Below are 26,959 nucleotides of genomic sequence, written 5' to 3'. Positions count from 1 at the left end.
TTGGTACATAACAATTGTATCACTTCAAAAAGAATACAGTAGAAATGAACATTTTTTTTATTTAAAATTTCTTATTAATAATTTACGACAAAAATAATTGAAAATAATGATTTAAAATATATATTTTTTTTTTTTAATTTTTCATGCTTTTGGGTTTTCATTGTCCATATCTTCCATGCACACTTTCCACTGTTTCTATTACTACAATTCACAACTTATTTTTTGTAAGGCTGTTCATTGACAAAGGTGCGCATAATTATCAAAACAAAGATTCTAATGTTGGCATTTGCAAACAACAAAAGAAGCTGTTTATTGTATCACCTAATGTAATTAAAAGTACACTGTGTTATATACATTTTTCCAAGTACACGATCGCTTAAGGTCTCTAGGCATAATGTATATAATATTTACACTGTTCCTGTTTTTTTTATTAAGTTATTACTAAAGTTATTTTGCTACAATATGATTATATCTTATTTTATGCCTGAATGATCCGCGAACTGTCGCACGACTACGCAATAGTGTGATAGCAGTTATATAAAACAGTCCCTCGTCAAAACCAATAAAGATCATAAAGAATAATAAATTTAACAAAACTATATTTTGTTATTGTAATGTTATATAATTAAAAGTTAATTACCACACAATATATCGAGTGATAAAATACTATTGCCAGCCTTCGTACTTAACAGCTTCATGTTATACATTCACACTGACAGTAATGGTAATGTGCACGTGCTTAATGACACGAGCCCTCGTTTACTTATCCCATTTCTTTCATACAAAATGGGAGAAATCAATTTCTATAAATGTTTTTCTTTTTTTATGTTCAAGTTCTTCGAATGCACTTGTGCTTTATTTTAACTAACAATTGTCGATGCATTGGATCATTTATTTAAATGTCTATCGATCGACGATTTTCTGGAAATATCGTTGTGCGAATATTGCAGAATTATTGCAATAAAAATAGACGCAACAACAGAAGATTTTATTATTATCCCCAGTATTATTCAGAACTCACTTAAAAACGTTCACTTCACTCGCTCGTTGTATGAGTCTCTTGCTGTTGGTCAGATTGTAGTTCACCTTCCATTCTTGCTTGTCGTTCTGCCGCTGCTCTTGCCTGTCTTCCAGCACTGGAACGAAGATTTTTTCGTTCTGGAGGAGGTTCTACACATAGCCGTTTACCACTTCGTGCTTTCTTCCCCTTAGTGCCTTTATTATCTTCTTCCATTTCCGATGAAAGCTTTGGCGTATCTCCCTTGCTGTTAGTAGCACTTTGTTGCGATGTAGTTGCATCTTCCGAAACCGTCGTTACCGGTGTAGAACCAGACGTTAGTATTGGTGTAGATGTCGATATTGATGATGTAGATGTGGAGGTAGGAGTTGGTGTAGGTGTAGGAGTAGATGTCGGTGTATGGGTAGAAGTTGGGGTGTGAGCTGGTGTAGGCGTTGATGTACGTGTTGGTGTTGCTGTAAGCGTAGTTGTAGCTGTGATTGTTGATACAGATGTTGTCACTAAAGGAGTTGTTTCATTAACTTCTTTTTTAGTAGAGTTTGAAGATACTTCGTTGAAAGGAATATTCTCCTCTAAAGGAGCCTGTTTAACCGTCGTCGACGACGATCGAATTGCTTGTTCTATTTCAACTGTTGATACATCTGCAGACGTTATAGTTGTTACTGGCGTGACTGTCATAGGTTTTGCACTAACTTCAATTTCGATCCTCGACTTTTTAGTAACAGGTTCAAGAGTTACTTCAAGCATGCTCGATGTCTGCTGCTCGAGACCCTGATTATAATCCGCATTACGACCTCTTTTTTCACCTGATCGTTGAATATCTTCAAGATTTCTTGTCAAAAGTTCTGCACTAGTTCTACTTAAATGTTCCAGAGCTTCCTTCATTTCCTGTTCTTTGTTCTTTCTTTCGATTCGTCTTTCAGAAAGATCTGCTATGTCGTTTTGTTCTATAGTATCTCTTTTCTCATGTTCTATTCTACGTCTGTCCTCGTTATGCAACGTCATATCCGTATATTGTTGCAATGTTATTCCAGGGTCGACAGTGTATCTGGATTTCTTCTCAGTATCCTTTCGTTTAGTTGTAGAATCCGTGATCGTATCTCGTTGCCTTGAATTATTTCCCGATGATGTAGGTTTACGCACTGCTGAGGCACTCGAAGTCGGTGGATTTAAAAGACCACATTGGGCAAGACTTTCATAGGCCGATGATACTCCACCAGGTTGCATTGAAAATGGATTCAAACCACCCAATCCTAGTGGTGTGTATAAAAGACTGGGATTTGGGAAAAAGAAAGGGAATGGTGTCGTTGTTGGTATTGTAGACGATGCTGATGAAGTTGAAGGCATCGAAGATTTACTTGTAGGAGGTTCCATTTTACTGCGGGATTTACCGGAGCTACTAATATTTGTTGAACCTGTGTTTTTACTGTTAACAGAACTAACAACTGGATTTGTTTCAGCCGCTGTACTAGTCGCAGTCGCACCTAATGCAGCTTCCATACCCGCTAAAGATGGTAAACCAAGTCCAGCAAGATTTGCAAATAAAGAATTCGTTAAACTCATGTTACTTAGGTTACTAAGATTGCCCAGTCCGCTTAATGCGCCTAAATTTGGTAAACTACCAAACGGCATTAGAAGAGGATTATTCTTCGGATCAAAGTTGCCAAGAGAAAGTCCAGACAGAAGTGAGTTGTTTAAATTACCCAGCGAAGGAAAGTTTAGGCCTGAAGCCATCGACGTAGCTGCCAAATTGGCTTGATTTGCAGATTGCTGACTAGTAGGACTCGGCATCATGGGAGGTCTTCCTGGACTCTTACCCTTATTAACATTACTTCTATCATTTCCTGATAATCTCTTTTGCAAATCATGTGGAAGATTACCACGTTCTTTCACAAGTTCAGCCCATTTCGGATCTACGTCAAACATTGGATTTTCAATTAACCATTGACCTAATCGTTTCAGTTGTGGAGCCTTACTGCCAGTAACCTAAAACAAATGTAAATGTTTTTCGTTAATAAATTAACTTATTACTTATGGGACATATTTGATCGGGGTATTTTAATATATGCCCTCGAAAATATTTCTATCGATAAATATCGTTAAATTTGTGAAATTAAGGAAGTTATAGTATATATTATTCGTATGTAGAACTTTACACGCGATTTTTTCAAAACTACACTTTTCCAAATAGTTTAGAAAAATAAATATAAGTAAAAGTCATAAATTTCAACAAGTCTACAAAAATAAATACCACGACATATGTTGGATTAAGCAGTTTTCAGTCGTCTAAGAGCAAAATGATAATAGGAAAATAGTATATACAAATTTTCTATTCAAACCTTTTTGCCTGTTAATCTATTAATTACAGCAACATTTTCTTCACCCGTTAATTTTTTCCAATCTAATAAGGATGGATCAACACGTGGCCGTCGTCGTCTAGGTGCATTTAAATATTCCGCACTCAGCTGTTCAGACATGGCAGTTTGTTCAGCTAACCATTTGTTTACTTTAGCTTCGTGTGAATAGGATCCAATTTTTGAAGAATATTCAGCAACTTTATTAATGTCAGCGATCATTGCTTCGTAATGACTCTTTCTATGACTGCTTGACGACGAGGAATGTGCTGAATTGAAACTTTGTTGTTGATGCTGCTGTTGTTGCTGTTGTTGTTGTTGTTGTTGCTGCTGCTGTTGAGACTGTTGTTGATGTTGCTGTTTTTTAAATTCGCGATTTTGTTGCTCCGCTTGAGCAATTAAAGCAGAGAAGCTATCTTTGTGCGAATGTAACGATGGAGGAGGTAATCCAGAAGTAGAGCTTGATGCTCGTGAAGAAGGAATAGAAGTAACAGTAATAGAAAATGGTTTCTGAGTACTTGTTGGAGGATTAGGAAGACCCATTGGTGCGGATGTTGGAGTGACAGTTACATTCGGTGTAATTGTACTCTTTTTATTGTGTTCAGGATAGTGAGTGCTTTGTTGTTCTTTTGCTGCACTTAATCCTAGCACTATCTCATCAAGCTTTCTACGTTTTTTCTCTTTTCCAATAACAGGTTCGTCTGTTGGCTAATAAGGATAAAAATATAAATTTTAATTTATATCGTCCTTTCGTTATAAATTGTTGAATAGTTAGTGAAAATATATATACATACACAACTTTTTCTCTTCATTAATTTGTCTAACATACTATCTAACTTTCCTTTATTACTGCTAATTTGTTTATTTTTATTTGGCATTGAAAAGTCTTGAACCTCATTCATAATATCTTTACTATTATCGGTGCTCGGTTTCGGATATCTGAAAATTGTATATTAGCCGAGCATATAATTGAAAGTGTATTTGATATTATATGCATTTATAAAATATTAAAAATCTTACCCAGCAGATAAGTCAATAGGTGTTAAAGTACTGGATGTTCCAGGAATTACAGTCGGTTTTCCTGGAACTGTGTACTTTAAATCAAAAGGTATATTCGGTGTTCGTACTTGTTGATGCGCTGGAGGCGGTTGAACCGGTGTTGAGCGTCTCGATTCCTCGGACGGTGATTCGTCATTTATTTCCCAAGTATTGGATCCAGACAATACTGCAGGTTTACTTAAAGTCGTAGGTGGTTGAGTAGTTGTGTGACTACTATTCAATAGAGCATGGAGTTTCGCTAAAGATAAGAAAGAAAAAATACACAATAATCATGAATTTGATAATTCATTGAATTTAAGAAATAGTTTGATATTTTAGTTTTTTTAATTACCCCTTTCAGTTTCAACGTCAATTGCAATATGCCTTTTGCGTTTCTTCGATAACGGCATATTGTTTCCAGATGTCGCGTTCCGCGATACTCCATGATCTGTAGTTATAGTTATAACTTCTGAACATTCTTTTTCATTCGAGGGAACATCTATTTCATCACCGGCGCTAAAGTTTAAAGACACAGGCCACTCTTTGTGCTCGATCGCATGAACGATATGCATTAAACGAGCTTCGATAGCATGTTCCTAAAGCATTAAAGTAAAATATTGAGATGCAATAATGAAACTATAAGAAAAATATATATAAGGATGCAACCGAAAATGTTGGACGTTTTGTCAGGATCAATTTACTATACCATTACAAAAAGTCCATTACCATTTTGTGATTTGCTATTAGTGATACTAGTGTGTTAATGTGAGTTTCTAGTATGAACTCAATTAGTCTCGGTAACGAAGTCTTGGATCGCAAAATGGACATCTCACATTTTCGGTAACTTTCTCCCGATATGTAGAAAACACATAAGAATATTATCTATATAGATCGGATTCTATTTACCTTTGGCCATTTTACAGCACTGTTAGAATTGTGTGACAAAAGATGCACAACCGTTGGTTCATTATAATCTGTTGCTTTGTCTCGAAGAACAAACGTATCAATTTGTGTTAATCGTGACAAGGGTTGAATAACTTCCAAATCAGGAAACATTGCTTTAAGTTCTGCTGCTTGAACACTACATTTATCTTCGAGTTTGCATACCTTTGCTTTATCCCTGGACATTTCTATTGTTTTTTCTTCTTGAGTTTCTATTTCCTCTTTAACAGCTGGTAGGTCAGTTTTTACGTTCGTTTTACTATCCTCGGAAATTATATTTTCATTACTTTCTGTTAACTTTTCTGTTGTTTCTGTAAGATCTTTCTGTTCAGTTGAATTTTGTTCACTCATCTCATTCGATGTATTTTGTGTATGAGATTCTTCAGATTTTTCATCCTGCATTTCCTTTTCAATTTCTTTCGGTAAATCTTTTTCCTTATTTTGATTTTCTTTCTCTGTTTCTGTAGTTACAGTGTCCTCAACATTTACTGTCGCATTATTTATTTTCGTTTCGTCAGTTTTGTTAATTCCTGTAACCTGATCAGTTTTTGAAACTTCACCCTTTACCGATTCTATTATAATTTCATTTTTCTCTTCAGTTTTTATTTTTGTGACATGTTCTTTATCCAGAGGTGTATTTCTTGCAATGGTTGTGATTGTTAACGCATTACTGATAGATTTCTCTTCGGTTTTATTTTCAGCCTTAATGATGGTCAGTTCTACCTGACTCTTTTCCGAATCTACATTTTCCGTCCTTTTGTCTGTTGTACTTATATCTTTATCTTTTTTTGCACCTACTTTCTCAATTTTTAAGGTTCCTTCACCCTTCTCCAATTTTACAAGTATTTCATCTTTATCGAACTTTAATATATCCTCCCTATTTTCAATTTTAATTGCTTTTTCAGATTTATCTATGATTTTAGACGTTTGAATATTACCATACATATTTTTGTTCAAAAGTTTATGAAATGAAAAATCTGGATCATTCAAGATAGTTATGTCAGTACGTCCTAAGCCATGTTTTGCAGCTCCAAGCAGTAATTCTTTATCATGCTTTCCAGGTTGCCACCAATCAGGCGTGTCATCTGATGGTTGACACAATGAAAGTCGTTCCTCCAAATGAGGATGAGATAAAATTTCCTCGCGAATTTTACTTAAAAGATCTACACGATCTAATATTTGTCTGGCTTTTGTTGGACTGAGATGATCAACAGGAACGTCTGAAAAATCTAAGATATGTATAAAATGTTTAATATCTTAATGCCTAAAAATATTTAATATCCAATTCTGAACTAATAATTAGTTAATGTCTATAGTTGCGATAGAGTCATAGATAAAAACAAAACATGTTTCTGAATTTTCTCCATATAACATTAATATATCCAACTCTGAGCATAATTTCTTTTGAGATACACTATTTTGAGAGATCAAATGTAAGGTACGAATGTAATTTCAAACATACCTTCTTCATCGTTCAACTTAGCATTACATGCTTTCTTACACATTGCTCGAAAAGACATGTAGTAATCCGTAAGGTCATTATCTGTTTTTTTATCAAATCTAGCAATACTTTTAAATTTAGTCCAATCGTATTGTGCTTTTTTTCTATCGTAATTAACGCCGTATGTTGATACAACTCGTAAAAATTCACTTTCCTCACGGCGGGACCATTTTGCTTTTTGTTCTTCGATACGAGTTCGTTCCCTTTCTTTTACCATGGCTTCCATTTTCTCCCTTCTTTCCATTTTCTGTGTAAAATAAAAAAGATATTATAGCTTAGTGGTTTGCATAACCAAATAATATTTTACATATTATCACTTACCAAAAGATACATAGCAAGTTGTTGCAAGTCCCATCCTTGCATATTTAAAGATGGCTCGTTCATTGAAGTAGTATGATTTATAGTTGTGTCACCTTCCATTCCGGTCTTAGATTTTTGTAATATTTTTACGTCTTCTTTTTTCACACTCCGCTGATAAGAAGAAATTACTCGACGCAATCGTGTATTAAGGTCAACTACTGAAGGCCAGGTCTTTTCATCGTCTAACAGACCATCATTTCCCTCGTGACTGCTACTAGGTTCTGGTATAGGTGTATCTGCCTTGTTAGATATACCAGGTGAATCAGTAGGTGTCTCTCGATTAAATTTATCAGAATCTTTTAAATCTTTCATCATTCCAAGTGATTCTCCATCTTCCATATCGTTCTCTAAGCTAGTATCATCTCTGCTGCTGCTGCTGAAATTTTTAAGGTCTATTAACTTATATCAGATACAATAATTTTGTGATTTTTTTTACATTTAATTTAGTTTTGACTAAAATACATTTGTCTAATATGTATGCATTTGTGAAAACAGATACATACTTAACTGATTACAAATATACTAGTTATTTTGAAAATATAGTCTACAGGTACACAATATTAAAACTAAAAAGACTTCAACATTTACCATTTTAGAATGCTGTAGATATTGAAAAAGTTACATTATAAACATAAGTTACAGATATATACAATACAATCGATTCTTTATAAGAAACACACAAGGATCTCTGCATATTGTTTGGTGTATATATGCATTATCCTCCTCCACTGTAAATAAATGCTGGTAGAAAATAACATTTTAAAATAGGTGAAAATGAAAAATTTCCTTCGTTGTTAAATGTATGAATAAAATGAAAAAGGAGAATTTTCACAAATTGTAGCATAGGCATAATCGTAAGCAAATTTAAAAAGCGTGCAAGCAAGTGTATGTTAGAATGAATTGGCAATAGGCACATAGAGATATAGAAGAAAAACAATTAACATAAAGAGAATAATTACTCACTTCTTTCGTATAATCTGAGACTGGGAAGGGGGAGGGCAGCTTGTAATGAAAGAAAGAGCGGGATCAATCCTCATCTGCTCGTAATTCTCGTAGCCATGTTTGTAGCAGCCAACTATTAAGGATTTGTCTGCTTGCGAGTCCCACCATTTCACTGGTCGTTCCGTCAACTGTGGAGGGTTTATCCGCAACGCACTGTAGGGCGGTTTCATTTACAATTTGCCAATTTTGTATGCCAATCGAATGTTAAAATTATACAAATTTTGCACTCTAATAAATTTTAATAACACTATGAACTATAATGTTCGTTATTAAATAAACATAGCAAACAGGCTTATTTTATTAAATAAATTTAGAGAATATTTATATTTATTTATTCGTATTTCACACTATTCGTATTTAATTTCTTAGAATGAAGACAAAGATACATATAAACTGTAAGCTTCCTATTCTGTTTGCCCTTTAATACAGTGCACTGCTTTTTTAGTTATTTCTTACCCATGATACTGCTGAGTTGACCATCTTTGACCGTTTCAACGCGTACAAAGTGTTTACAGTAATTTGAAAAATTGCGTGTATATTTGTGTACATGTTTATAGAATAGGATGTGAGGATTTTCATATTAGTAATATAGGGTCAGCGATAGCTGTTTACAGAGCTACGAAGTAAACATAGTTTAGCTCTATGAGCATTCCTCATACAATTACAGCTCCCAGGATAAACAAATACATTGCACATGCAACTATAAAGCTCTGTATAAGCACATATGTAAGTGCACGATATTCCATGATAGTTGAGCAAAGAATAATGAAAATTTATAAGTGATCTAGTAGATATAAAATCACTAACCTGACATGAACACCGTCAGAAATATGTTGAACTAAATCCCCGATGATCTCGTGCTTAATATAGTAAAGCATTCGAACGCGTAACAGTACTCTGTACATAACAAAGAAATTATTTAAAATATTTTTATAAAAATAAAGATAATATCATATTACACGTTCTCTCTGTATGAAAACCCAATGCTTAAAAAATTATATACGTACTTATTTGCGTGACGACTTAAATGTTTCCTGTAGTTACTTTCGAGAAATATGTCTCCATCGTACTTTTCGGCATTACTCCAATGATTAGGATCACTCGGACCTCCGTTGATGATCGATCCACGTGTTTCTCTACCTTCTCTGACTCGACCTTTTTTCTTTTGTCTACTATTTCTTCCACTAGCATTAATACACACGTTCTTGATTTTTTCACCATTTTCTATAGGTGTAATATGATCCCAAATAAAGTTACGAATCTTTTCATCGCCACGGTAATAACGAAGACAATAAAGCAAAATGACTCGTGCACAATCCTCGACATCGACTTCACGCCATCCTCGACGAAATTGACTGTGTTGAAGAATCTCTTCCCATCGACCCCAACCAAACGTTAGCAAACCTCGTTCAACCTTGAAGCATTCACTTCGTGCCCAGCTGCCATATACCACTTCACCTTCACGAGGAACGTATTCGTCGCAGAATTTCCGAGTCTTCTTACCAAATTTGTCTCTTCGTTTTTTACCTTGTAATATTAATAAAAAAAATATGTTACACGCGTTATCGTGAACTTAATATTTAAATATAAAATACAGATAAATCCTACTTTATATGGCAAAAACATTAAGTGTTTTTATTATAATGGCAGGCCATAGTACAAGAATGACATGAAAAAAGCAAGATTTGTTAAAGTGATGCTTCAAATAATTGTTTAACATAACAATTCACTTCATTGATATTTCACGTGACATTAAAAATTATGGATGTTATGAATGACAAAAAGGAATAAGTGTTTACTTTGTCATGCATTACACGATACAACAGAAGAAACACTAATGCTGTAATCATTAGCATTTTAAACATGCATGCATGTGTTTACATGTGTATGTACAAAATCATTATTATAGTGTTATTTTCATAATATTTACACAATTCATGAATAGTAAAACATTTTGTTTGCATTTGTAAAAATAAATAAATACAATAAAAGAATAAATATTCTTTTGCATTGGATTTTGTAATATTAAAAATATATTAATCTACTTGTTTATACGTATATAGTTATCTATGATTTATTGTCACAGAATGTCGAAAACGAGAAAAAAAATACTCGATGAAATTAATAAACTGTTTTGCACCATGAAAGAATTTGTTTTATAATAATTACTTAGTGAAATGTATGAATGTTGTGAAATATTGATTTTAATCTTTTAAACATATTTAGCATACTGTATTGTGAATAATAGTGTAAATGAGACTTTTATGAAAGAAATACCATTGCAAACACATTTACTTACTGAAATTCCAAAGGTATCAATTATACATAACAAATCATTGTCACAGTGCAGGTTTAGTGGTTTATAATATTTTAATATTTATACGTATGCATAAGTATGTATTGGCAAAAATCGAATTATTATTATAACAAATTTGTTAGGTCGATAGCTATAGTGCCAACTTGTAGTAAAAGAAATATCAATTTCTTTAGCTAAACGTGTGAATATAACCCAATACCTTCATAATCATTGCAGATCATTAATCCACTCCAAGTATTACAGCAACGAAGGGATGTATTTATGAAATAATAATACTAAGAATGGTGTTGTGCTTTAACATGCACCAACAATGAACATACCTCTACCTGTTAACCCACTACTTGTATCATCGTCGCTATTATCCTCCGAACTATCGAGATCTGACATGACGACGGATTCATCATGACCGTATCGTTTAATTTGTGTCCTTCGCCTCGGTTCCGATATTACTAATTCGTCCTCTTCCTTTTTCTCAGTCGTATCAATTTCAGCTTTTTTTGCCCACTTTTTCCAAAAATCTGGATCGTCAATATTAATATCAGATCTATTGGATGAACATGCAAAACTAGCTTTCGAAAACGTAGACCCTTTTTCTGCTTCTATCGTAATGATCTGTATAATCAAAAATTTTCAAATTAATATAAATCCGAGAAAAAAACATATAACTAATAGAACAATAAATAGAAATTCGTTTCACTTACTTGCGTCCTTCGTTCAAGTATTTGTTCTATATCTTCTTCACAAAACTTATCTCCAGCATTGTCATCGTCCATAATAGCACCATAAGCACCCTTTTTTAATAGATCTTCTATCTCTTTTTTGGTCAATTGTTTATTACTGGGATCTTTACCTCCTTGACTCGTATTCATTGATTGTAAAATAGCTTTATCCAATCCAAGCTTCAAAGAAGCTTTATCAAACATTTCTCTTTCATAAGTATTGCGACAAAGCAATCGATATACTTTCACCATCTTTTGTTGACCAATTCTATGGCATCGCGCTTGAGCCTACACAACCAATGTTTATATTATACATTTATAATTGTTTTTTTAGAGTTTATAAATATTTTGATTACTGATTTATTTATTAATCAATTTATGATACATAAATCAGATTTAATTAATAAATGTAAATTTTAAATAACACAAAATTCTAAACCTGTAAATCATTCTGTGGATTCCAATCGCTATCATATATAATAACAGTATCTGCCGCTGTAAGATTAATACCAAGACCACCTGCTTTGGTACAAAGAAGAAAAACAAATCTATCAGAGTCAGGTTTACTATAACGGTCAATCGCGGCTTGTCTCAAATTTCCTCGAATACGACCATCGATTCTTTCATATGGATACCTAAAAATACATTTTTTATTATAAATTGTGTTGCCTTAACAGAATTTTAATTTTAATATTTTTAAGAAAAAAAAATATGGGAACGACAAAAATATTTAAAATAAAAATTAATAACTTACTTTTTATATAAGAGATAGTCTTCCAACAAATCTAAACATTTCACCATCTGACTAAATATTAATACTCTGTGTCCACTAGCTTTAAGCTTCGGCAATAATTTATCAATTAAAACCATTTTTCCAGAACTGTTTACCAGTGCATGATAGTAAGCTTCTGAATCTTCCTTTTCACCAGTTTTGTAATCTAATTGTATTTGATCTTCTGCGCCATTAAGTAGGAATGGATGAATACAGCACTTCCTTAATTCCATCATTGTATTCATGAGATTCGGAATGTTAGCTGATGTGGTTCCCTTTGCAAGAAAAGAAAAATTTCTTTCTAGGATGCCACGATAATATTTCTTTTGTATATTTGTTAATTCCACCTGAAACGATAACAAAAATTGCTTAACAAGTCTTCGATCAATATGAGGAAACTCTAGTCGGTAACTATAATCACCTCAACAACTGTTTCTTCCTTTGGAGCTAATGATTTTTCCACATCTTCCTTAAGCCGACGTAACATCATTGGTTTCAGAAGAAGTTGTAATTTATGAACTTCAGTTTCACTACTCAAATTACCAAATTCTTTAAGGAATGCTTCGCTACTAGAAAACTGCATTGGTTCAAGGAAGTTTAGTAATGAAAAAAGTTCATTAACATTATTTTGTAAAGGTGTACCAGATAAAAGCACTCTATGCTCTAAATTCAATTGCCTAAGACCTTCAAGTAACTTGCAATTTCTATTTTTTAGTCTATGAGCTTCGTCTATAACACAAAGTCTCCAATTATATCCTCGTAATTCATTAAAATCTGTTATAATTATTTCAAATGTAGTAATTAGTACATTAAATTTAATTAAATCTTTAATTTGCTGTCCTTTTTCATTCTTATAATACACTTCATATTCTTGAAGCATAGTCCGACTCGCTGCGCTATAAACAAAAGACTGTGTAAAAAAAGGTATTTTATTTTCCAAATAAATAAATCAATAATTTTTATTAAACTTACGATCCATGGTACACTACAACATTCATGTCTGTCCAACTTTCGAATTCACGTTGCCAATTTGGAATGGTTGAAAGGGGTGCTATTATTAAAAATGGTCCACGAATTCCGTACTTGTACACCGCATCCACAAACGTTAAAGACTGGATGGTTTTGCCTAAACCCATTTCATCCGCAAGGATGCAATTATGCCCGTTATACCATGAGAATAACAACCAATTAAGACCTTCTAATTGATATGGTCGTAAACTATTACTGCTTTTATAAATTGGCGATTCTTCCAATTTTACCCATGCCGAAGCAGTTGGTTTCTTTTTTGGCTGTGAGGAAAATTACATTAATAATAAAATATAAATACACATTAAATAATTAATTTAAAAAACAATAATCACAATTTATTTATTTATAATAATTACCTTCCACTGATCTTTCGGAGGCAATTTATTAAATTTCACAAACTGAGCTATCTTTTCTGGGTCAACATCTTCTTCCAACTCCCAAGTAGAATCTTCATATTGAAGAGACCGCCATTTAACCAAATAGTGTTTTAAAGTTTCTCCAGTCGTTGGATCAGTATGTGTTGCCTCATCAAGTACTCTATCAACTTCCACAAAGTCTGGATTGAACGGATCATCCTCAGTCTAAAAGAAACATAAGTTATCTTCAATTATTCGCGTATATGTGATTGATTCATGGCTTTCGGATAGGTAAGACGCGATATCTCAAGTCACGAAAGCCTAAATCTTTTTTTTACATATATTTTGCTTTAATTCTTATTCAGATTAACATCTTGCTGGCCGGAGTATGCATACGCTTTCACAAAGTTTGTATTATGTCAACCAATAATTTACAAAATGAATTTCATTTTTATTATATATTTGACGGTTGTATTGATTTTACCAAAAATATACCATATTATTATACTGAAATATTTTGTATTTTGTTGGTGGATAGTCGCATGATAATCAGTCAGCAAACTGTCAACAACAGTGGAATTATTGAAATATATTAATCACAAGGGAATAACTACATTTTCAAAAATATTGGTATTCTGTTGCTGTCTCTGTTTGAATCTTTTCAATTTGGCTTGAATTCGTTTATCGCCTTTGTATAATTCTTCTTCGGTTCTCCATTCACAATGTAAATACGAGAAATTTCTGTATTTAACAAAATATTCCTCAACTTCTATTATTTGAGGTTTTACTTCTACCACTGTGTTTTCTTGCTTAGATTCTGTAACTTCTTCGTCATGTTTAACCTTATCTTTTGTTGCGTTATCAACATCGTTACTTTTTTTATCTTCAGACACGTCAGTATCTTTTACATCTTTATTTTCTGTATCCGAAACTGATTGTTTCTCGATCGTTTCATCCTTTGTTTGATCTTCTTCCTTGTTATCCTTAGTATCGGATGCTGCATTCGAAGTATGTTCATCTTTTTCAACAGATGATTCCACTTTTACTTCTGGAATTGTTGATTTAATTTCTCTTTTTCCCATACGAGAGCATAATATATGTTGCACAACCATAGAATCTTCATCCGTTGTATTCTATAATGTGATGTGACATATTATTATTTACAATTATGTACTTGAAAATTAAAGATATTGAAAAATATGACGTTATAGGATACATACTATATATACAAAGTTAGGCTTGTTAGGCCCAACTTCACCACCTTCGTTATCCTTTTTAACAGAAACAGGCTTTGTTGCGTTTGTACCTTCTACTTTCTTAGAAAGTTGGGCATCCTGAAGAGGTACGTCGTCGTCGGAAAATCTAAGCATTACGTCATCAACATACTTTTTACGATGTGTATTTCTCGCAGAACGCCTTTTATTATCATCTCCAGCTTCAGGTGATGGTGGAGGCGTTGCTGCTAATTCTTCACCATCAGAGTCAGGTGCAATTCGACTTTTACGTTTTCTAAATCATTTAATGAAGAATTAAAACCAATTATTAACTTGTCCTTACAATATAATGTAAAAAGAAAGAAATATTTAAAAATAACTTACTTTGAACTTCTAGGAGATTTTCCTGCTGAAACTTTCCCAACGGAAGATCTTTTCCGAGCAGCAGCTTTCTTTTTATTAGGAGTAGCAGTTTCTGCAACAGGAGCAGCTTCCGAATTTTCTTCTTTCTTATCATCCGTTGAGGCATCTTCCAATTCTCCTTTTTGTTTATTTTCATCCTTTGTTTCAATTACTAAAGGTTCAGTGGTTGAAGAGTCTACTTGTTCCGGATCACCTTGAATGGACGGCTCAGACGGTTTTGTATCTGTTTCTTTAACTGCACTTGAATCAGAAACTGTAGTCTCTTCTGTTTCTTGTATAACTTCATCATCAGCTGATTCAGATTGATTAACTTTTCTATAAAAATATAGTATTCAATAAAATAATTATTTCTTTAAAAGGAATAATGAATTTAAGAAGCAGTATTTATTTATAAGATAACTTACTTTCTATTACGTTTTGTTGAATCTTTATCCTTATTTCTCTTTCTTGGTGTTTTAGGACACTTCCCTTCTTTCGGAGGTTTTGGTTCTTTTTTAACTTTCGATTCTTTTGGTTCTTTTGGCTCCTTTAGTTCCTTTGGCTCTTTTGGCTCTTTTGGTTCCTTTGGTTTACGCGGTTTTCTAGGAGGTCGTGACTTTCTGCCTTTATTCCATTCCTCCTCCATATCACCAGATGATGGCTTGATATCCTCAGAATCTGCAGCACTATCAACAATATTGCTACTATCTCCAGGAGTTACTTGATTATCTGAGAGTGGTTGTTCTGGCTGTTGCTGAGTAATTGGTGTAGGAGTAACAGCTTCCTTATCAGCCTTCTTCCTACTCTTTTTAGTTCTGGGTGTACCTTTACTACGACCACGACCAGTAGTGCTGGAAACCTATTTATGAGAAGATATTTTCAAAATGATGTGTTGTGTTTTTGTAAATTTTGTATCTTCCTCGCAATGTGTAAAAAAAAAAAAAGAAAAGAAAACGCGTTAGTAACTTACCTGTGGACTATCGACAACAGCTGCTGTAAACATAGGAGTTTGAAGTATGCATTGAGGTCCACCATTACATTGGTCATTAGTTTCATGCTGTTGTAATGCTTGCAACTTTTCTTGTAAAGCTACAATTTTTTCTTGATTTTCAGTGGCTGGAGGCATACAATATAATTCTTGTAATTGTTGTTGCAACGCGGCTCTTTCCTGATGATGCGTAACCGGAGTACAAGAAGTAGCAAAACCACCGGATGTAACTGCTGTTGATGTTGGATTTTGTGGCATATTATATATATTTGGCATAGTACTTCCACTAATTATATCACCGCTAGGAGGATATTGTTGACCAGAACCCACGAGCATGTCATTTGGATAAATAGTACTTTTTGGAATACTTGTATATTCTGGAAAAGCTTGTACTTGATGCGAAGGTTGTGAATTTGGCACTGACACTGCAGTTTGATGAGAAGGTAGTACCATAGCACTGGTTTGATTAACTGTAGTTATTTGTTGACCATTTAAATGTGTAGGTGGAACTTGATTAGTTTGGTTTTGCAATTGTGAGGTTGGATTTTGTATGGAAGATTGTAACTGTGGTTGATGTGGCATTTGAGATGAAATTAATGGTGAACTTTGAGGCATCATACCAACTTGTGGGGTCATAAGTGGTTGAGATTGCTGTGTTGTCTGAACTTGTGTTACACAAGGTGGGGCTGGCTGAGGAGGTGGTGGCTGTGACAACTGGGATTGAGAAATTTGCGTCTGCGGCTGTTGCGTTTGATTTAATGTAGTTTGTTGAGATTGGACAATTGGAATTTGTTGAGGAGTATTCATTTGCTGTAACTGTTGATTGATTTGTTGTTGAGGCGGTGGCGCTTGACCTATTTGAGGTTGTACTTGATTTATTTGTGATGGTTGTGAAGATTGCAATGACTGTTGAGACTGTATCGGAGATTGTTGCGTCGGTACTACCTGAGATTGATTTATATGAATTTGTTGCACTTGTTGCTGTGGACAATTAATAGGCTGTTGCTGTGTTGTCTGACTACTAACTGCAGGTTGAGGATGTGTAGTTGCATTATTATTAGCTGGTGGACGATTTACTGAATTCATCTCTAAATGTGGATCATGTTGTTTTGTATCACACGGATTTTGGCTTTCAATAGTAGAAACAGGATTTTGAATCTGACTTGACATCTGTGGTTGTTGAGACAATGTTGCTAAATTTGAACAATCAACATTTCCATTTGTACTAGATGCCGGTACAGACTGTACAGTTTCTATCTGAGAGATATTTCCAGATGAATGTTCCAAAGGTGAATTATTTTGAGAATTATTTTGCATTAAAGTTTCAGTTTGTTGATTCAGCACGTCTTGCTGCTGATCCTGAACATTTTGATGTAATGCTTCGTTTTCAGATTTAGAGGGTTCAATTGGGTTATGAATTGGATCTGCAGAATCTCTAGTTGTAGTTTCTGCAACACTGTGAACAGTTTCTGTTCCAGTTACAGAAAACATTGGTGTGCTTTGTTCGGATACTGGTGGTTGAGTTTCTACTATGCTTCTATCTTCATTCAGACTTGGCCTTATTTGAGGCTGTTGCTGTTGTGGATGCGACCACTGAGCAGGCATTGGCATTCTAGGACCTGTGATAGGTGGCATAGAATTTTGTGCAGTAGACTGAGATAAAACATTTGGCGCTTGGGACATTGTTGGACGTGCCTGAAATTGATTATAGTCTTGGTTCGGAACATTTGAATTTGGCGCAGCAACGCCTGGTATTACCATTTGCTCCAAAGCTTGAAGAGTAGTTTGTTGTGATGATGGATTTATTTGTATTGAACTTGGAGGACAAGGTGACACAGATATTGTACCAGATTGACTTGGTTGTTGAAGTGGAAGTTGAACGTGTGGATGCGGAGATAATGTATTAGGTTTAGCTGGTGACATAATTGGTCTAGGAGACATTTGTTGTTGCACTGCTGGTGGCCGTGGCGACATCTGTGGCCTAGGTGACATCTGAGGTGACAATTGTGGGAAAGTCGCACGATATTGCGGACTTGTAGCATGTTTAGCTGTGCCAAACTGAGTTGTTGATCCAGAATGTTGCGGTTGATTAAACATTGAAGTCGTATGATGAGAATATTGAGGATCTATTTGTTGTTGCTGCTGCTGCTGCTGTTGCTGCTGCTGCTGCTGCTGCTGTTGTTGTTGCTGCTGCTGCTGCTGCTGCTGCTGCTGTTGTGTATTTGGATGCGGTGAGTGTTGCGGGTATTGTTGAGGGTGTGAAGGATGTGCCTGATGACTTGGATGAGATGGATGATGATGTGGCATTCTTTGCGGTGGTTGCTGTGCTTGTTGTTGCTGCTGCTGCTGTTGTTGTTGATGGATGGCCGAGGCAAAACCTGGATAGCCAGGAGATGTTTGATACATTGTTACAGAGTTTCCTTGCTGGTAATGTTGTTGTTGCCCAACCATATGTTGATACACACTACCTGTTCCACCAGCTTGTATTGCTTGATGCGGTACACCCATATTTCCTATCATGCCTTGCTGATTGCCAAAATGTTGCTGTTGCTGTAATTTTTGATTCATAACTCCACTTTGATCTTGTTGATGAGAATACTGTGGAGGCATATGCTGTCTATAAGTACCAGGTTGTGGCGCCATCTGATTATAATGTCTCTGCATTTGTGGATATGCACCACTACTACTTGGCCAACCTTGCATACTTGGATCCATAGACATATTTGCTCTTGTCATTGAATGTTGCTGCTCCATTGAATACATATTATCATTATAATTAGGATACTGTCCCCCACTCCCAGGATGAGGCCCTCTATGTTGTGGTGCCATATTTCGAGCTTGATTTTGAAATGCTCCTGGCACCATAGCACGCTGTGGTGCACTACTATCAAATGTTCCAAGATTTTGATTAAACATGTTGCGCTGTGATGGATTTTGCAATTGATTAGAACTTCCAAATTCAGATCCACCAAATGAACTTAATTTTTGAAGTGGAGATTCTTGAGATATAAAAGATTGACTAATGTAACTCCCTCCTCCATTAACGCCAGGATTTGAACCATCTCTAGATACTACCACAGAATTATTCGTGCCTGTAGGGTCAAAATGATCGTTCCCCCCGAGATCAGGAAGAGCATCAAGCATCGAGCCACTAACATCTTCACCAAACAGATCGTACGAGTCCATGTCTACGCCGCAGGACTCTTCGCCTCTATTTCAGGCTTAAGAGGATACCGTATAGTCTCTTTTATAGTCATTAACGTGCCCATTGTTGATCCACGTCTTTTTTGCCTGAAACAACATGTAAAAGAATTCATATTATAATTGAATTATATACGTTTAATCTTAACAATGTTGTATATGTTTCATATGCTTAATTTTTTACAAAAATATTTTTGTAATAATTATGATTATGAATATGAAATAATTTAATACAAATTTCTCCGATGACAGTAACAAATGCCAAAGGGGAAAAGCTATACGCTTATGGCTTAATTTCTCATAATCGCTATAACCTTTCCCCCTTGGAATACGTCCACATTATACACAATTATGTATGAATTATTATTTCATTAGACTTTCCTACAAATGAAAAGGTAATACAATAAAAAGAAAACTTAATAACAAATTTAGATAGAATTTGTACACATTTAACATGCAAATTTATGAGGAGTAACAAGTTTTATATATACATTATTTATAATTTAATATAATAAACATGATTAATCAATTTTTCAATTAATTTTAGAGTATATAAATGTTACTATTTATATTATAATTTAACTTTATGTACCAATCTTACAATTTTGAATTCTTTAAGATTATTATTAACTATTGTATGTAATCCTTTACGGTTTAAAGTTACTGAAATGTTATATCACAGTATGGTATAAAATTTTAAAATATTTGAGCCATAATCTAAATTTATAGTGATGTATTATGTACATATTACAATGAATAATGCATAATATAGAAAAAATTTCAAGATTTGCATTATTTATATAAAACAATAAATTATTTTGTACACTTTTATATTTGTTGTATAAATATAACTTAGTATAAAGAATTAAAAATGTCATTGTTGCACATTAATAATTGTATTTATTTTTCTGAAAATATTAGAAGTATAAGTACAGTTTCATTTTTCCCTTTTTGTAATTGTCTACTGTATATAATATATTCATATTATTTTTCATCTATCAAATTGATTTATATAATACTTAGCAAGTAATAGGTATAATGTTCAACTGAGTTAACATAACCTAACACTTAAGAAAAAAGAATATTTAAGAGATTAAAAATAAAAAATATGAATAAATTAACCTAACAAAATACAAAATGTATGTATACGTAATTCCAACACATCCAAATTTTACAAATTTAATAGCTAAAGAATAGAAAAATGATTACAATCATGTATTGAATTTAAGGCAATTATAAGCAATCGTTATATTGTAAATATGTGTATTTAAGCAATGCAAAAAGAATCGATAATATTTATTACAACAAACAACCAAAACACACATTGATTGTAATCAAAATTTTTACATCTTCCGAAAAACATTTATCTTTATGCTTTATTTCTTCGAAACAAATTTGCAACTTTTAAAAATAATCAAAAGTTATTGAATAATTTTAGAAAGCAACAATATGGTATTATTGCATGTTACTAGCTGACATGCTGGTAAAATTGAAGAACCAATATGTAAAATTACCAAATATCTATATACGAATAATACATAAACACAAAATGAAAAAGAACACAAAAAACCTTACAAACCTGAAGCACTGACAGCGGCACTAAAACGTATTAAAGAATATTCTCGTTCTCATTAGAAAATGAACTAAAATACACATTAAGTATACATTACAAGGGTGAACAGAAAGAAACTGGCAAGACGGCTATAGAAAGTTCTCACAATTATTTCGAACGCTTTTTATCTTCAAATATTTCCCTTTGAAATCGACAGAATTCGAATGCGCGGAAAACAAAAATACAAGCGTATTATAATATTGAAAGCGAATTGAAGCGACTTCGTGAAAAAAAAACACGGATCGTCGGAAAGTACGCCATTATCGTGAGAGATTTCCGTTTGGGCTTCCGAGAGAACTCGTAGCGGCCACCGCGACGCTCGATATTCCAGCAGCAGAGCGTCACTTCACTTTACCACAATTCACTCTTTCTCCGTGTATTTCGTACGGACACGACTCAAAATTTAATACCATTCGATGAAAATAGTTACGTGTTAATGGTTTATCGAAAAACCACCCTCGTTCGCGCGCGCGTTCACACGATTTTCACCGACGGTGGCTGCGGCTGCGGCGGCACGGACCGTCGAGGTGCAAGCGTGTCCATAGGTCCGAATCATTCTACACATCTCTGCCCCCCTCCCCCAGCCCATTCCCCACAGTTCACAACGAAGGACTACTCTTCTCTCTTACCCTACCCTATCCTATCCTGTCCTGTTCGACGGAGGCCGCTACACACACCAGTTACACATCGTAACATCTGTAGAAACTCACACAGCCACCTTCCGCATCATGCGCGCACACTCACTTATTGCACCACCTGGTGGCGCGCGCATCTCTCTTTGCCACTTATAAACGTCGTGCATGCACACACGTGTATAATGTACACGAAGAAGCAATAAGACGTCGAGTTACATTCGAGTTGATTAAAATCTTCATTTCATTAAGTTAGTGTGTATGAAATGTCGTTTTCCTTTCTCTTGTTTACTGTTTTTTTTTTCTTTACTACCTATAAAGAAAAAAAGTATTGTAATAAAAAAAAATTTCAAGAAATTTTTTTTCCAAATACACATTCTAAGACCTTCTTTTGTCACGTACTAGTAAAACAAATATAATTTTTTAATTTTGCTGATATACATCACATAAAAAACTTAATCGTACTAAATAGATGAAAAATTGTCGTCAATGGAAAGAACGTAATATATGAAAATACAGTATCTTTGAAGGTGGAAAGAGGGTCTTAGAACGTACTTTTCCGTAAAAAAAATTGTCCTGAACTTTTTTTTGTTGGAATAGTTCTTTCCATATTTATTACAATACCTTCCTTACAGGTCAAAAAATACGAAGATCTCAAACCTTATTTCGTTATTCTTGATATGTAGAATCACTTCTTAAAATTTCTGTATACATGTACATACATAAAAAAGAAAGATAACTAGTTAATGCATATTTCATTGCTTACTATTTTTAAAAAACTGAAAAATTTCGTTTCTATTTCGATCGCGATTTTATGTACAACAGACGTATGAAATGGTACGATAACGTACGGTAATTTATCATGTAATAGAAAAGAATTCTTTTTTATGACGCGTTTAAAAAGTAAATTTAAGTAATTTTTTGGACTTCATGTATTATGTTTACATACATTTCCTTTTTACAAAATAGTTAAAAATATTTACATACATACATATGCATGCCAATTATGGAATTTGTTTTCTCTCATAAATTATTATTTACATTAAAACTTATATGAAGATATGTTATAATAGAAAATTCAATATTAATTTATACAATTTAAAAAACATGGAAAGAAAAAAATAAAGCAACTTGCATAAAGTTTAAAGCAAAAATTGTACATATCGTCATGTCATTTTTAAACACTTTCTCTTCTTACCATTTATTTTATAAGCAAAATAAATATATTTCGATGATTGATACCAAGAGATATGTTTTCCAAACAATTAAAAATATATAGCTCAATTAAAATTTAATTTATGTCGTGAAATTTTTACAAAAATATTTAAGCAAAATGCAGAAAATCCTTACATTTTGAGGAGTTAAATTTATGTTAAATGTTTTGAAAGGTTAAATTCGAAGTAGTCATATTTAAAATATGATATTTATGATTTGGTGGTAAAAAATTTTAAAAATACATGCGTGTAAGTATACATATAACTATAAAAACCATAATTCAGTAAGTATGAACAATAAAATAAAAAAATGAATGAGAAAAGAAAGATTGGTCGCCGCAACCTCTCAAGAATTACGCTCGTAACACAAAGTATTTGGTATCGTGGTAAAAACGCACAGCGCAATTGGCGGTAGTAAGGCGGAGTCCGAATTATACCACAAAGAGAACCAATCAGATTTTACCTTATAAAGTAGGATACCAGGGCAGGATATTCGATTAACCAATCCTGTCCTCTAGATACCATATTGAATACATATGTGTATATATGTGACATTTCAATGAAACAGAGTCGCATTTGTTATTGCATTCGATTTTTTTTGTTTACGCACGAATAAGAGTCAACTATGTTACGAAAAAATTGTAACAAATGAATAAAGTTACATAATTCATCGATTGATAATGAATGACAATTTCTTGAGAAAATACATGCAAACAAATTTTAGAATTTAGAATTTTATTGTTTAGAATCATATTCCGGATATAACTCGATTTTCTGTTAAATAAATAAATAGTTATGTTAAGTATTGAGCCAAAGAAAATTTTGAATAACTTGTATGGATAAAAAATAAAAAATTTCGTATTTAATTAAACATAAACGAAACAACGTGATTGATTGCATGTTTTTGGTAATTTTCATTGCAATATGTGAATTAATTAAAAAAAATTGTTACTAAAAATTTATAAAAAATAATCATATGCTTACCTTGCTTGTAACATCAGTGTCAACGAATCAAATTTCATCATTTCATCAAGATTAATATTTTAATAAATGTATTAATTTCTATTTTTAGGTTCTAATAAATTACAAAAACTACAACATATAAAACAAATAGCATGCAATATGCCTTAATAAATTATTGAATATAAAGAATGGTACTATATGTAAACTTAATAATTTATTATAATTGTATATTTTATTGCACAATATATTAATGCTTCATATTGTTAATTATATTTTTTATATTTGATAATCTCAAAACTTCAGATGAAAGTCAAACAAATTATACAAAATGTAATTGAACTAATGATAGCCTGTGCATATTACTAAATTAAAATTTGTTACATGTTATTATGTTTCTCAAAATGTTGAGAACAGAAGTAAGGGTAATGGATTTAGGTATTCTTTCTTTGATAAAAGATACCAAAAGATGTTCACAATGTACACAATTAGATTGTGAAACATTAGAAAAGATCAACAATAAATTCCTTTTTAAATGCTAGAATATTATGTATGTACATAATACAATACTGTACAATTCTGTTCTCGATTGAAGTGTCAAAATTGAGTTTCAATATTGCTAAATTAAAGAACATACTAGTGAATACCAGAAATTTTTGAAATATCGATCTATTATTGAAAATTAGATTCTAGCAATGATTAAGTAAAACTCACTGTAGCGTACACGTTAATCCCATTTTCCTGGACATTCCATGTAAATCTACTGCACAAATGTTCGCTTAATCGTTATCTTGGTGTCCATTTTGTTTGGTTAATTACTGAAGAGGCGTCAGTGCTGCCGTGGATTACGTTGACACAACATGACGGCTCTTCCGCGATTGGAGCACAGTATAAATCAAAAATTCAACTTCTTCAAACAAACTTGCGAACAATCACATTAATTTCAACTTTGCAAAGTTATTGTAAGAAGATGAAATAAAATTTTAAACACTATAGCAACAATACACATTTCTATTTATGTTTCACATATTGACCGCTTCATTCTTTCCGACAATAACCCAATTCCATAGACGAATAGACAAGAAACGAAACGCTTCTTGCTTACAAATGTACCGATGGTGTCGACACATTACGGTGTGTCTCACGAAAAATTTGCAAGTCAATAGTATGTCCTAACAAAATAGTTATATTTCTTTAATAATATATTGCTATATATATAATCATCATAGTTTACCCAATTCGTAAAAACTTTTTATTTATATATTATATATGAAACTTCTTTAGATTACTATTAATTCTTATTTAATTTTCTTACATAAAATATATACGAATATATATTTGTGAAATGAATTTTATTTTTTATTAAATAAACGAACATTATGTCCTTTGTGTTATTAATAAATAGTAGTCTATAATAATCCAAGGTTTAAATAATTGTAGGTACTTAAGTAAATATGGAAAAATTTTTTTTATGCCCAACGACTTTATATATTTTGATTATAAATTTTAATAGAATTGTAATTACCTACAATAAAATGTAGTAATAAAAAATATAATTCTATCAGTATCATAGAAATGAGTCATTATACGAACAAAATTATATAAGAGTTTCCAATCTATGGCTTCCATAATTTTATGTTGTATGTACAATTATGATAGTGTTGTGTTTGAGCAATTTACTTTTGAACGAACATATTTAACGAAAGAAGACATATTCTGTTGTTTTACAGTGAATGATTAAATAATTGTGAATGCATTGATATAGACGAATTTATTACACATAAAAAAAAAATAATTGTATACAGTTAGAAGTTGATATCAATAATTTTAATTTATTGTTCAAAAAGTGTCAAAGAAAATTAGGTATTTGTAAAAATATATTCTTTTATTAATTATTTATGTTTATTATATTCTTTTTTCTTGCAATTTTTTTTATTTATTATATCGATAACAATGTAAGTAAAACAATGAAAACAATGCATAGTTTTGTCCAGTTTGTTTATAGTTCTAATTTATTTTTTGTTTTCTTATTTAGTATTTCTCTCTTAAAACTAATTTATTAATGTGTAATGTCGTTATTATACTTATACCAATAAAATATTTTTTATAATTATAGAAACATGACTAGCACATCACAAAAACATAAAAACTTTGTTGCTGAACCAATGGGTGAAAAGCCTGTTACGGATCTTGCTGGAATCGGAGAAGTTTTAGGACGCAGATTAGAAGCTGCTGGTTTTGATAAGGTATAAGACAGAAATAAAATAAATATTTTATTAATATTTCCTTGATATTTGGAAATAAATCTAAGAACATAATTTATGTTTGTGTGTCCTTCTATTTGATTGTAAATTTAAATTTATATGTATTCTTACACCTGTTAAAAAAATATAGGCATATGTAGTACTTGGACAATACTTGGTCTTAAAGAAGAACAGGGAGTTATTTCAAGAGTGGATGAAAGATGCATGTTCTGCCAATGCAAAACAGTCAAGTGATTGTTACCAGTGTCTCTCTGATTGGTGTGAAGAATTTTTGTAAAATAATTCTAAATTAATGTTAATATTGAACAAAATGAAACTGTTAATATAGCAGAATATCTTTTATAATATTTTAATGCAAAATATAAAAACTACTTTAGTGAATTCAACATTTTAGACAACTTTACTGTAACATAATTGGATCAAGTATCCATAAAAGTGTTTTGATAATTTAACATAACTGTAATATGATTTAATCTAATGATACTAGGAAACAACAGATATGACATTTTATGCAAGAGATTCATGTTACTATTAATTTTCAGTTAAATTTTATTTATTTTTCTATAGTCGCATTCTTAATAAAACAAGACATTTTTTGTATCTATAAGAATGTAGAAACCATTCAGTGTTCGAATGTTTTATATATGAAATTTACACATTTTTAATTTATCTTGTATAAAAGTGTAAAAAATAAATGAAAAACTTAATTTGAAAATATATTTTTGGAAGTAATAACAACAATAAAGATGTTTTAATATGCCACAAATATCTAAATAAAAATTTAATATGATATGTATTCTAAGTAAATAAGATAAATGTTGAAACTGAAAAGTTGAATTATTTACAACGCAATTTTAAATCTCTCGAATTCCTTTTATAATAGTTGTAATATTTTATTGTATAAATTCTCTTTTCAACTTTTTTTTCACAAAATTATACGAATTATATTATTAATGAGTGTTAGTAATTATATTCTCAGCTATGCAAGCATATATATAAATAATCTTTTATGTATATCTTATTATTAATACGTTTTGGTTATTTTGAATTAAATATATATTATT

At 32.3% G+C, this 26,959-nt stretch overlaps 2 protein-coding genes across 7 annotated transcripts; one reads left to right on the top strand and one right to left on the bottom strand.

Annotated features, from left to right (window-relative positions):
* Positions 1 to 812: 812 nt before the first annotated feature.
* Kis (chromodomain helicase DNA binding protein kismet) lies at positions 813 to 24,690 on the bottom strand. Of its 6 annotated transcripts, none has more exons than XM_076762871.1 (24): positions 24,346 to 24,690; positions 15,995 to 19,303; positions 15,450 to 15,883; positions 15,007 to 15,360; positions 14,629 to 14,917; positions 14,023 to 14,541; positions 13,409 to 13,633; positions 12,996 to 13,312; positions 12,445 to 12,919; positions 12,006 to 12,370; positions 11,691 to 11,886; positions 11,234 to 11,539; positions 10,853 to 11,144; positions 9,223 to 9,742; positions 9,023 to 9,112; positions 8,177 to 8,368; positions 7,175 to 7,589; positions 6,815 to 7,100; positions 5,317 to 6,581; positions 4,763 to 5,006; positions 4,393 to 4,669; positions 4,167 to 4,311; positions 3,358 to 4,080; positions 813 to 3,004 (listed from the first exon to the last, which is right to left on the bottom strand). In XM_076762871.1, exons 2-24 carry the CDS (start codon positions 19,196 to 19,198, stop codon positions 1,037 to 1,039), a joined length of 13,101 nt encoding a protein of 4,366 aa, XP_076618986.1. In that variant the 5' UTR covers positions 19,199 to 19,303; positions 24,346 to 24,690; the 3' UTR covers positions 813 to 1,036. The 6 variants fall into 6 exon arrangements, with proteins under 6 accessions (XP_076618986.1, XP_076618989.1, XP_076618988.1 ...); XM_076762874.1 differs by having other exon boundaries at positions 5,317 to 6,572; XM_076762873.1 differs by having other exon boundaries at positions 10,859 to 11,144.
* Positions 24,691 to 25,267: 577 nt separating this feature from the next.
* Positions 25,268 to 26,625, top strand: Baf (barrier to autointegration factor). Its single transcript, XM_076761920.1, has 3 exons — positions 25,268 to 25,494; positions 25,748 to 25,877; positions 26,026 to 26,625. Exons 2-3 carry the CDS (start codon positions 25,752 to 25,754, stop codon positions 26,170 to 26,172), a joined length of 273 nt encoding a protein of 90 aa, XP_076618035.1. The 5' UTR covers positions 25,268 to 25,494; positions 25,748 to 25,751; the 3' UTR covers positions 26,173 to 26,625.
* Positions 26,626 to 26,959: the final 334 nt, after the last annotated feature.

Source organism: Colletes latitarsis, chromosome 3 (assembly GCF_051014445.1).
Source record: "Colletes latitarsis isolate SP2378_abdomen chromosome 3, iyColLati1, whole genome shotgun sequence".
Taxonomy (NCBI): Eukaryota; Metazoa; Arthropoda; class Insecta; order Hymenoptera; family Colletidae; genus Colletes; species Colletes latitarsis.
Note: the sequence above shows the minus strand (reverse complement) of the source record. Positions and strands in the feature narration are given on the sequence as shown.